The following is a 16,198-nucleotide window of genomic DNA, read 5'->3' on the forward strand; positions in this document are numbered from 1 at the left end:
AAGTTACCAGTGACAAAAAAAACCTTTTTGGCTGGTACCCAACATTTCTAAACATTTTTCACAGGTACTATAATTGCAGTTTGTTTGTTTTTGTGCACTGTTAGATAAACTATACTGTACAATCTGGTAGTAGAATCCTTCCAGACGAGCTAATGTTGTATTCAGTGAATAAAAATTCTCTATAAAAATTCTTTGTGAATTCAATAAAAATATATGAATAGAAAAAAAAATGTCCACTGGTCCTTAAATTCCCTTTCAAGAAATAGGACTGGGGGTCAAACTGTATTAAAAAAAAAAAACTTTATCCAGAAATAGTATTACTGTGACCTAGTATTACCCTGCGGCATCAGCACCCGGAAGACAGCACCTCCAGCAGTTCAACCCCCTCATCTGTTCCCCCAGTACTGCCCTGCAACCTCAGCACCAGGACAGCACTTCCAGCAGTGCAACACCCTCATCTGTCCCCCCAGTACTGCCCTGCAACGTCAGCACCAGGACAGCACCTCCAGCAGTGCAACACCCTCATCTGTCCCCCCAGTACTGCCCTGCAACCTCAGCACCAGGACAGCACTTCCAGCAGTGCAACACCCTCATCTGTCCCCCAGTACTGCCCTGCAACCTCAGCACCAGGACAGCACTTCCAGCAGTGCAACACCCTCATCTGTCCCCCAGTACTGCCCTGCAACCTCAGCACCAGGACAGCACTTCCAGCAGCGCAGCCCCTCCCCTAGCACTGCCCTGCAGTATCAGAAGGACAGTGCTGCCAGCAGTACACGCACAGACAACAGAGACCGATTTCCAAGTACCACACCATGGCATCAGCTGAGAGGTTCAACCCCTCCAAAACAGACAGGTGTAGCCAAGTCAGTTATCACACAGGAAGTAAGCAGCGACAGGGCAGGTCACTATCATCATCGGACAAAGAATGTGATGAAGACAGCTCCTCTGGCCTCTCAGCTCCTGCCTGAGGGACTGCAATCTGCAGCTGAGATGGAGATGGATAAACCTTCCCAGCACAGCATTAAATACAGAGTGATCCTCATACAGGCAGCCAACAATCCCACCTCTGACATGTCAACACTCATAGATGACTCAAACCGTTTCTTTCAGATTATTTTAGTGCCTACAGGGGGAAATCACACAGAAGATACAAACAATGCGTCACATCGGACCTCATTTCTAATGCTGCCCCTGCCACAAGGAGAAACAACAGAGACAGTTGCTGTCCCATCCCTCGTCTACAAGAGAACAGAGGAGGGGGGAGGACTGGGTTTGATGCTTAAAAATGGGGAAAAATTAACTGAAGTTCCAAAGAACTGGAATTGGTTGCTTACAGACTACAAAAGTGGATTCTTATTACACCAGGCCACAGCGCCTCGATACTGGTCCCTGTCTGTTGTTTAGTAGGCAGGTGCATTCTTCTGTCTCCCGAGTGTCGTCACACATCCCCAGCCATCGAACAGACAGACAGGGAGAGGCGGCCTCAGGTGCTCTCATCTCATGCACCTGACAGAGCAAGCACAAACACAACTTCCAGCGCACCGCTGTTAAAGAATCCCTCAACCCTCCCTCAAGGGTGAAGAAACGTGGCCTTTCCAGCCAGGAATGGGTGTCTCACATGACGACTCCGGCAGATATGACGAGGTCCATGCTCAGTCACTGTCTGGATAGCTTACAGATCGATACTCTAAGGCTGCGGTAGAAACAGTGCGGCAGTGTCAGGCGCACCCTCGTTCCCCGCACGCACAGTTCTCTTCACCTACCGCTCGATACTCTCTTCAAATTGCATGCAAATGCATGCCGCGGCTGCGAAGCCTTAGGCAAGCGTTAGGCCCGCACAACCCATTTTACTGTATAGAGCGCCTATACAGTATCCTGGGTTCGGGCCTAACGCTTCACGGCCGCGCTGGTATCTGTCATTTCAAATGTCATTTGAAATGACAGGTACCAGGAAGTGGACAGTTATGTTCCCCGATGCTCAGCAAACTTTCCCCCAGCCCCCGCTTACCTGCCCTGGCCCCGTCCGGTCTCCAGTGCAGCCCCAGTCCTGTCCCCTCCTCCCGAAGCAAAAAAAAAAACCGAAAAAGTAGCAAGGCTCGGGCCTGCTACGGTAGTCCCTTCTCCCTTCTCCTCTCCTCCCGATTTCGGCGCTCAAGGCAGTCACATGCCGTGACGTCACGACGCTTGACGTCACGGCATGTGACTGCCTTGAGCGCCGAAATCGCACGGGCATTCATTCACTGCCGGCGGGGGCCGTGCATTCATCCAGGCAGAGGGAGCCGGAGGCCGCTTTCGCCGCCGGCTCCCTCTGCCTGGATGAATGCACGCCCACCCGGCCGCCTTGAGCGCCGAAATCGGGAGGAGAGGAGAAGGGAGAAGGGACTACTGTAGCAGGCCCGAGCCTTGCTACTTTTTCGGGTTTTTTTTTTTTTTTGCTTCGGGAGGAGGGGACAGGACTGGGGCTGCACCGGAGACCGGACGGGGCCTTGAGCGCCGAAATCGCACGGGCATTCATTCGCTGCTGGCGGGGGCCGTGCATTCATCCAGGCAGAGGGAGCCGGAGGCCGCTTTCGCCGCCGGCTCCCTCTGCCTGGATGAATGCACGCCCACCCGGCCGTGGCCTGGATCGAACACGCGCCCACCCGCCCGCCGGCTCCCACCGCCGCCTGGATGAACGGGCACCCATCCGCCCGCCGGCTCCCGCCGCCGCCTCGATGACCGCACGCCTGGGGGATTCGGAAAGTGACAGGTATTTATACATATATATAAACAACTTACGCTGCAATGTTTTTTACACTTTACGGTTTTACCCCCATTTTTTACACTTTATTCCCGTTTTAATTTTCTAACACCACACTAACACCAAGTAGAGGGTGGCGGTAAACTAACAGGTTAAGGACGCAGCAAAATAGCGGGTTACAAAGGAGATAATCTGAGCGCGCGTCACAGTATCGGAGGGGAATAGCTAATTCCTTCATTATACAGCTAATTCGTTCATTTACATATCATATACATGCTGCGTGCGGAAAGGGTTATGCGTCTGTTTTAAGAAGCGCTAAGGACGCATGAAACTGGAGACTGTATCGCTGGATTGCCTTACGCGTCCGAATTGTGCGCTCCCAGCACGTTACAGATGGGAAATCTTCAACCGCACGTTACAGTATCGACCTGAAAGTTAGCCAGATATGCTTATCCGGCCACGTTTGGAGGCATATTCAGTCGTGCACCCACACTACTGAAAATACCTGGCTATCTTAAAGTTAGCTGCCTAACTTTATCCAGCTAACTTTGGGACAAGCTCCTTGGCCTGACCAGACTTAGCCAGATAAGTTATCTGGATAAATCTGAATATCAGAGTTAGCCAGCTAACTCAACTCCTCCCAGTTATACCCCTGGAACACCCATGACTTAGCCAGCTACACTCTAGCTGGATAAAACATAGCCAGCTAAGTTCCCAAATATTCATTTAGCCAGATAACATTCTGAGTTATCCACCTAAATGCTTCGGAATATATACCCCCCCCCCCCAAAGCCTTTTCTTGCCTTTATGTACCGTCTTCAGCAACTAAGACTTGGAGCAAAAAAGTATAAGGTCATGCATTTGGAGAGGAGAATGCAACAGAAGGTGAGTTGCTGACTGCACCAAACAGGTGAGAAGTTATGATCACCTGGGACATTCCAATTCCAACCGATAAAAAGCTCAATGCTACAAAGAGGACATTGTGGTAAAGGAGAAAAGCACAAGAACAGCATTGCTAATAGAAGTGTCAGAATCAAGAGACTATTCCGTACTACGTAAGGAGAGAGACAAGATCCTTGAGTACCTAAAGATAAAATCGGAGACCAAGAAAATGTGGCAGAACTAGTCCCAACTCTATTGGGTGACACCAACCTGATTAAAAGGAACTTCCAGCAAATCTCAATATGTTGGCTGTAAATATGACATCCCATGAGCTTCAAAAGGAAGCTCTTTGGCACAATCTAAGTATTAAGAACAGAACTAGCAGTACGTCTGAGAGAGGAAGATTGAAGCCAGCCGACCCTCGCTTAGGAGTGAGGATCATTCCCATCATGAAATGTGCAAAACAAACCCATTTGGAGACATTACCGGGAGAGATCTCATGACTGCAAAACAGAGCGACAAGGCGGTGGGTGGCCAGAGCCAGAGAAATGCTGGGGGGTACATAAAGAGAGGCATTACCAGTAGAAAAATAAGGGAGGTGATAATGCCTCTGTACAAGACATTGGTGAGACCTTATCTGCAGTATTGTGTCCAGTTCTGGAGGCCGTACCTAATATAGAGAGTCAGTCCAGAAAAGGGAGACCAAAACTATGCAGTCCTTACTATCAACCCTACGAAGTAAGACTGAAGAACCTAAAGAGTTATACCCTAGAGGAGAGAAGACGGGGGAACAGGACAGAGATCAACAACAAATACCTCAAATGGTACAAATAATGCACAAGAAGCAAACGTTTTTTCAGTGGAAAGGAAGTTGTAGAACTTGAGGTCATGACATGAGGGTCAAAGAGGACAGACTCAGGAGTAAAGCAGGAAAATCGTTCTTCACGGAGAGGGTGCAGGCTGGATGGAACAGCCTCCCGGCAGAGGTGGTGGAGGCAGTAGCAGAATGCAGGAAAGGCTGGCACGGGCACAGAGGAGGTTGCGAGAAAGTGAAAAGTGAAGCCCGCGATCAAAGAGAATCTACTCTTCACGTGGGCATGCCCAACCCACCCCGACCTCTGCTTGTCCTGTATACCCAAAACCACGAGGTGCTTTATTCAGTGGAGGAAATCGGGCACAGCAGCTCCATTTAGTCACAAATGAAAATACCCAACACTACATTACCCAATAACCTTGCTACAAATCGGTTCACCCTTCCCAGCAAAGGGTAGGGACGTAGCCCAGACAACTCGAATCTTTCTAACTAACCCACAACCAGTTACTCAGCAGCAGCCTGCTCCGTGGATGCTACTAAAAAGGGCACACGACAACAGCCACGCCTTACTATTTGCCGCTGCCTTCTTCTCCAGGCCACCCCTACCACGGTCTGGGTAAAAGCTAAAAAAACATATTGTTAACTGCCCAGGGACTTAAGCACTAACGTATCCATGGCTGTAGCCCGCCTAGGGCCCCTCCATCCAATGGCACCTAAAGAAACCTGTTCAAATTGTACCCCTTCCTGCACTGGTCAGGTGCCTCCGCCCACCCCCCCCCCCCCCCGATTATGCCCGGGGTCCCTATGGATTTCCCTGCTTGTTGCGTGTGTTAGGAGGGGTTTCTGCTAGCCTGCTCAATGCCAAAATGCTGCCCCTACCCATTTTCCTGCCCTATTTCTATGCGCCTTGGGACCCCCTGCTGCTCCCTCCGTGATTGCCCCCCCCCCCCCCCTTGCCCTGCTGGAATTACGCCTGCCTATTGCTAAAACCTACCCAAACGACTCTCCTCCCCTCACCTATACTCCCGGACGGCAAACCCCTGCCACGCAGCCCATGCCATCTTCCTTTCGTGCTGCAACGGGAAGTGAAACTGGGCAAACTAGAGGGGCATTATGGGCCTCATCGGCCCTCATGGTCTACGATTCCCAGAGCAGTGGGAAGCAGTTCTGAAGCAGGCTGGGCTTCCTATCATGCGAGACCCCGTCCTGAAAGAGAGCTGGACCACTGCAAGGCAAAACTCAGCAGGGTGAAAAACTCCAGCAGAGGAAGTTTCACTTCACTCCATGCTTGGGTTTTTTTTCCTTGCTAGGGTTCAGCTGGGTTTTTTTTGCCTGCTGCTTCCCCAGTCTGCAGGCTCCCTCTGGAAATGAACGTCCACGGATGGTTTCACTAGCAGCCGGTGGAAGGGTGCGCTGCAGGCCTGCTTAGCACATTCCCACTCAGAAGAAAAAAAAAAACCCATCTCCTTTCTGCTCACCACGGGCCTGCCTGCAGCAACTCAGCACGGAGGGCACTTCCTCCTCAGAGGCAGAAGTGGTCCAGAGCATGGTGAAACCTCATTTCCGCCACCGCTCCATGAAACCCATTCTCCTCCTGTGACCTGCCACTCACAACCATTTCCGGAAATGTCCGCACTGTCGTGTCTCTTGGATATCTCTCCCTGCAAACTTTGGGGGGGAAGGGGGAGGGACCTGCTTTACCTACTGCACCCGCAAGACTGGCCTAAATTCTTCACAGGCCTGCCCGTTTCTCCTGCGCAGCACTACGTGTTCTTGTCGAGCTATAATATGTACGTCATGTTGTAAACCGTTGCGGCTTCATTTGGAACGACGGTATATAAAACGGCTAAATAAATAAATACATACATACAAACAAATACCTGACAATAACGATCTCCTATATTGTAGGATGAGCTAATTTAGACAGGTGGCTGGGTTTTCAGCTGGTCTAATATTGTATTATTAATATCATAACCTGCCTTACCAGTGGCATGAGAAATGAGAAGTACGACGCATTTCTCTAACTCACAAGTTGATACACTACTAAACCATAGGATTTCCTACGGGTTTTTGGTCATTGCCGGGTGGATATTTGCTACGTATGCAAATGAGCTGGGTAGCAAACATTTGCGCAAAATTCTGCTACGAGGACGGCAACAGATGATACAGTAACCACACCTCAATGAGCTGTGGTCAACTGTTTTGTGAAAACCGTGCCGAAAAGATGTTTTTTGCAAATTTATACTTGTAAGCTGCTAAGCAGGATACTGATTTTGTTTTCCTACCTCAATTTGTTTTCAGATTATTTATTTTTAATGATGCTTTCTGTCTTAACGTTTCTCGTCTCTTGTTTGTCTAATGGACTGTCTGTTGCTGACTTGTACGCCGCTTAGCACAAAATGTTTAAAACGACAAGACCCATGAAAAGAAAAACGAGTAAATAAATATTGCATCTCAGCAATTCATCAATGCTGAATACAAATGTCCCAGGTAGCAAACTCCGCGCAAAGGTTTTACTATTTGTGAAGGCAAAAGCAGGCAAAAAACGTTGCCAGCGAGGCTTCGTGTGCAAAAGCATGCAAAACCCTCTGAAATTTCGGCGTTCTCATGTGTTTTTTTGCACACGAATCCCCGCTGGTGACATTTTCCACCATTTAGTACATCAGCATCCAAGAATCTTATTCCCAGGGAAGCAAGAACAGAGAGGCAATCCTTAAGCTTCAGACAACTTCCTGCCTGATAGGATTTGCTTCCGCGCAATCGTCTCCAATACTGCACTGGCTAGACCCCAGCCTAGCCTGCCGAAGTATTGTGAAACCTTATCTTCCCAGTCCTGCTCGCCAGCATCTTCTCTTTCCACTGCACAGCTCTGCCAGTGCATCTCAGTCCTACCCCGCCGTGCTAAATCTGAGACCCTACTTACCCACAGATCTGTACCAGTGCACCCCACTCCCAACCTGAAGTGCCTCCAGGCAGCCCTAGCAATTGCAGGAAATGCTGAACTGTAGCAGAACCAAAGCTCCCCTCACAGCTCCTCCACTGTACCTCAGTCCTGCCCACTGCTCTTCCAGTGATGAGATAATCCCTCCCCTCACCACACACACACAGCTCTGCCAGTGTACCTCACTCCTGCCCTGCAGCACCTCTCGCTGTTCTGGGGGTGCAAGGGCACTGGGACCAGAAGCTCAACGCAGAGATTTCACGGGGCACGGTCTGCTGCCATGTGCACGGAGCTGGAAGAATGTTTGTGGGGAAAGTGCCTTGAACAAAACAAGAGTCAAGCCAAGGACAAGAAATTGTGCTTGGAACTAGAGAAAACGTCTTGAAGGAAACGTCAGGACCGAACCAAGAACACCAAACCGCAGGTAAACCTGCACTTTCGGAATTGCTTACGCCCACAGAACTGGCCTAGAAAAGAACAAAGCCGAGCGAGATATGTGGTGCAATTCCACTCAGTGGGAGTCACCGCTGGCCCTCCCTGACAGAGGACGTGCTGGGAAAGTTCGCTGGAAGATTTCTCTCCAGCAAGTGAAGGCTTTATTTAAAAATTTATTTATTTATTTATTTATTTAAAAACTTTTATATACCGGTATTAGTATGCATACATCATACCGGTTTACAATGTAACTTAAAAGGCAGAAATTACAATGAACAGGGAGGGCGAACAAGGTGGAGTATACAAAGAGCAGGAGGTGGAGAATTAAAGCAATAAATAAAACTGCAACGGACTATTTACAGGAATATACAAGGCGTAGGCAAGATACTTGCGGAAGTCAGTGTACTTAATTCAGAACTGAAGAAGCTCTCCGCGTGGTTCTGTATTTAGAGCTGGGATCCACCCAAGAGCCTTTTGGAGCCGCCATGAAAAGGTGAGGGCCCCCCCCCCCCCCCCCGAGCGGAAGGATTCACCATAATGATCCTTTCACAGAGCCCCGCGAGAACAGCGAATGTGCACTCTGAGACGTGCGAGGCAAGCGCCTGCGCTGCAGAGATACCGCACGGTGCTGGAAGAGCCGTGGCCTGCACGCCACTGCACCTCCCGCACGCGGCACCTGCCTGACGGTTTCGGGACTGGCAGGCAGAGAGGCTTCCTCTTAGAATTGGTTTAAGTCTGGTGCCAACGAGCCCTTGAACTCCTCTTGCAAACACGTAAAGCGTGGGACATGTGAACAAGCTGGGGCCACATCAGTGCTCTGCACACTGAACAAGTGACCTGCAACCCGCGTGGGCAGGAGGGCCACGTGTGTGTCCTCCATGCATATCACCACTGGCCCCTCACACTGAAAGCCTCCTCGGTGGGGGGAATTCCCAGTGAGGGGCGAGAATCAGCTGGGATGCAGGCTGGAGTAGGGGCCTACTGCAAGTCAGTCGCTAATGTCAAATGGAGCAAACAAGCTGCTGTGAGCCAGCCTCCACTTCAGCCAGAACAAGGGACAAAAGCTGTAATGAGTACCCCAGGCCCAGATGACGACGACACCAAGGTGGAACCGGCAGCAGAACCCGGTGCATTGACCCTGGTGAAAGAGAAGGCTCCCAGAATGTGACAGTGGTAGAAGAGCCCCCCGGGGAGATACTCCGATTCCGTACGACTGCCTATCGGGATTTCGATCCCTCCCTTTTATTAGCACCAAAGGGAGGGAAGACGGAGGCCAGGAAAACATCAGGCATCCAAAAAGGAGGAGGAAACAGAAGTAAAGCTCCACACCTACCTCTAATTGCTTTTGAGGTGCTACTGACTGAGGAGACCCCCCCCCCCTCCCCTCCCCTGAGCAGGGGGACAGCACAACAGACCCAGACAAGGACCACTGCCCTCACTCGTGGTCCCCGCATGAATCTGAGTGCACGGACATGGGTGCTCTTTCTGTGGCCTTCAGGAAGCACGAAAAAGGAGTCCTGCAAAAGCAGTAATAAATTCTCTCCTCTGAAACAGCTCGGCATCGCAGTCGGAGAGCATTCACCCTCCCTCGCCAGACGGAATGTTCACAGGGTGAAGATGAGTGAAGTCACGCGATGTGGTACGTGAACGCCTGCGGAAAAGAGAGAGGGGACATGTACGGTCCTTCCTCAGAGAGACAAGACAGTGCGGCCTGAGAAAGGTCTCCATCGCTACCCCGGAGTGGAGAGAAGGCCTCCCCCTCAGTGCGGAGAAGACTTAAGTCAGTGGGCGCCTCTACAAAGCTGACCTCGGCGAAAGTGTTAGAATTGCCTCCAAGGAAGTGCCTCCTGACGGATGATGAGCCTAACGAATACCTAACAGCCCCCAAATCAAAGGAGGAAGGAAGGAAGTGTTGCAGGCGGTGAAAGGCGCTCCTGTGAAGGTCGCGACTCTTGGTGCTTGGATCGAGGCTCACAGCCTGAAGCTCCTGCATACGATGGAACCACCCTTACAGCAGCGATAGAAACAGATCCGCTTAATAGACGTCTCCCAACACCATTTTCCTAGGCTCCAAGGGTACGCGTTCACGGGAAAGTCGGACTGACCATCTGTAGACGCAAGCATCTGCTGCACCGCCCGGGTGAGGACTGACCCCTCAGCCTTTTCTTACCACTGAAGAGTAAAGTGCTTATTGATCACTTCTGAAATCACCCGGTTTGGAAGGAGAGGCCGGAGTCCCTGTAAAACCTTGGAACTTTAAGAACGCCAGAAATTGCGAGCACTCTTCTTAAACTTGGCTCAGGAGTGGTGGGGGAGATACCAAGAACTGCCTCTGATAGCTTTAAAATAAAAAAATAAATAAAAAAAAGACGCTTGGAGAACAAGGAACGAGAAGAGACGTTCCCCTCTACCTCTGGCCATGGCTGGGCAGGATGCACTCAGACCTGAGCTATGAGAAACAGGCAAGCAGAAGGAGGCAGAGGTGAGAGAGTCGCAGGCAGTCACTGAGAGAGCACTGCCAGTCTTGGAGGGGAGAGGACATGAGAGTGCTGGAGTCCTCTCCGGCGCTGCACAAATCCTTAAAAGAAAGAGAGTCTTTTACGGAATAATACCACACACTGTTTACAGGAGGCAACCTACTGACCCCAGGGGATGCGGTCCTTCCTGGGAAACAGCCCTCGTCTGCACTGAAGTCCCAGCTCCTCACGGCCCCGGTCATGGAGCACGAGGTCAGTGATGCCATCTCCAGCCCGAACTGTGAGAGCTCCAGGGAGCGAAGGACTAAGTGCAGAATTTTACAAGACCTTCAAAACTATTCTATGTTGGCTGAAAACCTGGCCAGCCTGCGTAACCTCTTATTTTTTTAAAGGAAGGGTCCCTGCCAGGCTCTCTGCAGAAATCATTTCTAACTCTACTATACAAAAACACGTGAAAAGGGGCGTTTTTGGTGGCATCGCCTTCTGCCACGAGAACTGCGGCTATAACAAATGGTACCAAAACTTTTAAAGCTGCCCTGAAAACCCATCTTTACAGACTGGCACACAACTGATGTCCTGAGAAGGCCCCATGATTAACGTTACTCATTTTAAGAGTCTGAGGTGCAGTCACTCTGTTTCGATCGTCTCTTATGTTTTGCGCCCATTTGATTGTGTGTGTGTAACTCTGTAAACCGCCTACAGCCATTGGCGGGCTATAAGTAGAAATAAATAAATACATATAAAAAAAGGGGAACAAATAGCACTTAACAGACTGGAGACTGCTATCTCTACTGGACAGTGACTATGAAATATTAGCCAAGATTTTGTTAACCATTTGTCTACAGTGGCTCCCTCTATCCCTCATCTCCGCAGAAGAGGTCTGAGCTGTTAAAAGGCAGGCAGGTCTCCAACAGGCATGGCCCATGTGTGGGAACTGGTGGCACTGGGAGAGAGAAGAGGGGTTCCTTTCCGCCTGCTGAGTTGGGATCAGGAAAAAGCCTGACCTTTTCGAGACACTGTGGAATCCCTGGGACTTTTGTTAAAAGACTGTCCTGTCTTTATCACTTTGCGCACGGTGTCTCTATCACCAGTGGGTGGATGGGAGAGGGTTTTAGAATCCTGGCGGGGGGGTGGGGGGTAGGGCAAAGCTGCCCCCTTACTGCCTTGTTATACGTCTTCTCCATAAACCCCTTATTAGGGGCAGTTCAGATACATAAGGCTATCCGGGGATCCCTGTCCACCCCATCTGCGGGTGCCATTAAGGTGGACGGCACATGCAGATGACGTGGCTTGCTTTGTTCCAGGTGCCAGATTTGAAAGAACTCTGTGGAAGGTGGTAGGAAAAGTCTGAAAACATATTGATTTAAAACAATTACCACAGAAAATTCTACAGTCCTGTGGGTAGGCCCTAACGAAGCCCAGTTCCCACTTAAGGAGGGGATTCAAATATCAGTGGACATTTCTGTCTTAAGGGTCTCCTTTGGCGGGGTGGACCCAGCCCATAGAAACTGGGAAGCAAAGGCTGAAAAAGGGGTATCCAGATGGAAACATTTGAAAACACCCATTCTCTGTAAAAGTTCATATTATTAGCTCTCTCTTTTACCCTTGTTTATGTATTTAAGTTTTGTATTTCCACTACCACAGAACTTGGTGGTCAGGCTGAATGGTCTGTTCTAGCCAATGCTTTTTAGGTTTAAAATTCAAAGAGTGCTAAGGGAACACTGAATGTATGACAAAAAAGGGTGCTATAAGCATAATCTATCCAGTTGCTTTTCTGTGCCATTGTAGATATTTACTTTAATATGAACTGATGTGTACGTTTTGGATTATGTCAATGGCAATATATTTTATCTAGATGGGACAGAGGTGTAGTGCCCATGTGGGCATAAGGCCGTTGCCTGTCCCATGTTCAGGCTCTAATAACTTCCTAGCATGTCTTGGTAGATGAGGTAACACCACCCTCCAGGAGAGAGCTGTATGACCTCAGTCTCAGGAAGTCATTCTACGATGACCTTGCCTTGCCTCAGTGCCCCGAGAGTATTATGCGGGTGATGGGAGACAGCAGATCCCACCATCTATTTGGAATTTCTATCAATAGTAGCACGTCTTGGTGTCCGTGCAAACATAAGGTTGAGGGTTAATGTGGGTGACAACTGCCCTCGTCCTACCTGCACTGAGCGGAAAGAAACCGTAGAGACCTGTTTGTGAACTGCCCCTTTGGCAAGGCAGTGTGGATAGGGGCCACAGAATAGTGGGGTATACTGCTATATACTGGTTGTCAGGAGAGAATGTGTAGGCCCGTTGAGGTGTACTGCGATCCAGTAAACCTCAACGGGCCTATACCCTATGGCTAGCCAGGTGTGCCTTAGTACTGAGGAAAATTCATGTCTGGATCATTGAGGCTGTGTCTTCAATAATGAGCACGATCCGGGGAATTAGGAATGTGGAAAACGAACATTCTGGGGAAACCTGTCAGTAACACCTCTGAGTCAAAAACATAAGAGTTATGCAATGCAATGACTTAAGAAACTGAACATAATGTATATATGTAAACACATTCTGGCTGATTACCCTGCAGTTCCCATGTCTGGCTCATTATTTCAAGACTGAAATAGGTACCTAGAGAGGTTTGGAACAGGTTCGCTGTTTTGGACTCACTAAACCGAACCTCGCATTTACCTTCCAGGACTGTGGCAGCGGATAAGGTTGGCTCTTTTCTCTATGACTTGAGGAAACAGCAAAGAGCACATGGGAATGCTCCTCCGGATAAAGAGACTTCATGTCTGGATCAGGCATGAAGAAAGCAGCTCCTGCTGCCAAGCTCAGGAAGGCGTCCAGGGCCAAAAGAGCACAGCAGGAGCTGGCAGGCAGGCAGGGTGAGGGCGAGGGCAGCGGTGCCTGGCACTGCCTTGTCCCCGGTCTCGGATCCAGGAGACACCCTGAGTTCGCTCACATGGTAAATGATATGACCCCCGTCCCCTCCCCCCCATCATCGCATGCAAGGTCCCAGGAGATTTTTATGGGGGGATCAGAGATTTTGCTCCCCCCAGCAAGGGGGTCCGGGAGAGCTTTTGGTGTCTGGGGGGGGGGAGGCACAAAAAGCTCGTCCAGGCCCGAAGAGCAGCGCTGCCCCCCTTCCCGCTGCAGGGGAGAAGGCAAAGTAAGTGCAAAGTTACCCCTCCCCCAGGGCGAGCGCCGGCCGCTTACCAGTTTGGCTCCATCCATGGCCGGTCCTTCAGGAGAGCGGATCGCTTCCCCCGGGATGAGCGCCGGATAACGGGCGCGCTCCTGTGGGCAGGTCCCGGGCTGCGGAGGAGGAGGAGGAGGGCCCCTCGCCTTCTCCCGCCCGAGCGTGAGGCTTCCCCGGGCTCGGCGGCGGAGAACGGGTCCGCCGGCCAGCGATCCCCTCCCCCGCGGCCGTGCGCTCGGGCTGGGGAAGTGCCGGGAAGAGGCAGGACGGAGCCGAGCCGCTTCCGCTGCGGGAGGGAGGGGATCGGGATAAGAGCGGGGAAGAAAGGAGGAGGAGGAGGAAAAAGAGGAGGAGGGGGGGGGCGGGGACGGCGGCGCACGGCAGAGAGCGCCTGGCTAACGGGAGGTCTGAGTGCAGAGGAAGCCGGCGCGTCTGCAGATAAGGCGGATGTGAGGGCTGCCAGCGGCTCTCCTCTCCCTTCCTGTCTCTGTGCTACCGACGCCCGGAGCCCGCATCGCCAGCAGAGCCCGCAGGCACAGAAAGAAAGAAAGAAAGAAGCGCTCAAGCCGCTGACCTGCAATAAATACAAGGACTGCCTACAGCTCCTAATAGCCCTTTAACTAAGCCACAGAGCCCCTTTCAGCCCTTTAACTAACCCACATCACATTACAACCCTTTAACTAACCCACAGAGCCCCTTTCAGCCCTTTAACTAACCCACACATCACATCACAACCCTTTAACTAACCCACAGAGCTCCTCTATAGCTCTTTAACTAGCCTGCATCTCCTCCCAATTCTTTAACTAACTCGCATCCTCTGACAGCCTTTCAACTAACCCTTTAACCTGTCTTTAACCAACCCACAGTCCTTTATCTAACCCACATCCCCCAAGGCAATTACTGGACAAAACAGTGCTCTGGCTAGGGTCGTTTTTAGTGGCTTCCACCCCAGCCTTCTCTATTGGGCTCCTGTGCTTATTAGACTCGCAGACTGACTCAAGAGGGCAGCATGGCACCCTTCCTGGCTTAGTGCCCAGGGCGGGCGCCCTTCTTGTCCACCTCTTGCGAAAGTCTTGCATCCTCTAACAGCTCTTTAACCAGCCCACTGTCCCTGATGTCTCTTTAATTAAACCAGAGCCAAGCACTAAAAGCATTTATAACCTTTGAGGAAGTTTGGTAAATTATATATTTTTTTACTAAAACAATTATAATAATGTAATCTGTGCTTCAGAAAGTATTATGTAATGTAACAGGGCACGTTCTCTCAACTACTTACCTTTCCATAGCACTACGAAAAGTATGCATCAAGAGCTTAAACACAATATATTTAAAAAAAAAAATCAATGTTTAGCGCCACAGTCTAAATGTGAGCTGGTTTTAGGCAGGCTGCAGATTTGCACTGTTTTGTGACATCATTGTGACATCACCCAGCCCTGTCACGTATGGGGTGCGGGGAGCAATTTTTACACGCCATCTACCCTGGTAAGCAGGCTGCCTGAGAATTGCCCATCCTGTACCTGGGTAAAAACGCACATGGGGATCGACACCTGGCAAAATGTAGGCGGGGTTACGGGGGGGGGGCAGCAATGTACGCCATTTTGCATTTTCAAAACTCGGTGCCTTACTGAAAAAGATTTCTATCCCACTTTTCTAAAACCCTAGGCAGGTTACACCAGAGAAAGCACACATAAATCGTATAAAACAGAATGCATCACATTTTAACAATGCATAGTCCAATACTCTTTCCCTTGCTGTCTCTACCTCTGGAATGTGAGGTCTGCTTTATGTTTGGTGTGAAACCGCTTCAGTAATAGGAAGTGGAAGTGTTCCCCCGGCTGGGAATGTGGCAGCACTGCTCACATGTGTAGCCTGTGCTGAAGGCTAGCTGTGCAAAGCGCCAGCTGTTCACTGTAGTTGAATGGAACCCAGCTTAGGCTCGTGAGCAAAGGCCAGGCTGCATTCATGGCCAGATCACGCCAATTATGGCCCTTATTAAGCACCGGGGGATATCAGAATCTTGGCTCATCCATGTGATGTGATTTCATGCTATGGAAACACTCCTGGGCCCCCCACAGAGAAATTCTGGGTCCAGCCCTGTTCTTCCCAGACAGCCGGTGTGGCCGGTCCCGAAGCGGCCTTGGAACCAACTCCACCCTCGGCCACGGAAAATCGCAGCAGAGCTCGGGCTTGTTTGAGCCAAGGGAGGAGAAAGGAAATAGAGACCACCAGCAACAATGACGAATGCCTGATGAGAAATGAACAGGAAGTAACGAGGGAGAGGGCCGCTTCATGAGTCCCGGACGAGAGGCGTAGAGGAGGGAGGGCCTGCATGATGGGAAGGAGGAGAGAGAGAGAGAGAGCCTGTTCATGATGGCTCCCTGACGAAAGATGCCTGGGGAAGAGTTGGGGGAGGCCATACCTGATGCTTCTCTAATGAGAAGACTTGCAGGATAGAATACAGAGAAAGATACATAAAAACCATAAAGAGAAGTAACTACCGATCTGTGAGGTTAGCTCATGAATGCCATGTCAGTCATCAGATTTTCTGTTTTGACAAACTATTTTCAGTTTTCCCCATTGTCAGCCATATATACTGTACAAGGTAGCAGAGATGGATAAAACTGAACAATTTTCTTAGTCTCAATTTGCACAGGTGCTGTTTTGAAGCTGAGTTTTCCCAATGCTGAAGGCTTGGTAGCTCACCTCTCTTTGCCCTTAC

General features: G+C 50.3%; 1 protein-coding gene across 1 annotated transcript in view; it reads right to left on the reverse strand.

The window, feature by feature from the left end:
• HIP1 (huntingtin interacting protein 1) overlaps positions 1-14,178 on the reverse strand; it is a 183,776-nt gene extending 169,598 nt beyond the window's left edge. The window contains exon 1 of the mRNA XM_029613057.1: positions 13,497-14,178. Coding sequence (XP_029468917.1) covers positions 13,497-13,514 — 18 coding nt within the window. The 5' untranslated portion in view covers positions 13,515-14,178. The remainder of the gene's footprint in view (positions 1-13,496) is intronic.
• Positions 14,179-16,198: the final 2,020 nt, after the last annotated feature.

Source organism: Rhinatrema bivittatum, chromosome 8 (genome assembly GCF_901001135.1).
Source record: "Rhinatrema bivittatum chromosome 8, aRhiBiv1.1, whole genome shotgun sequence".
Taxonomy (NCBI): Eukaryota; Metazoa; Chordata; class Amphibia; order Gymnophiona; family Rhinatrematidae; genus Rhinatrema; species Rhinatrema bivittatum.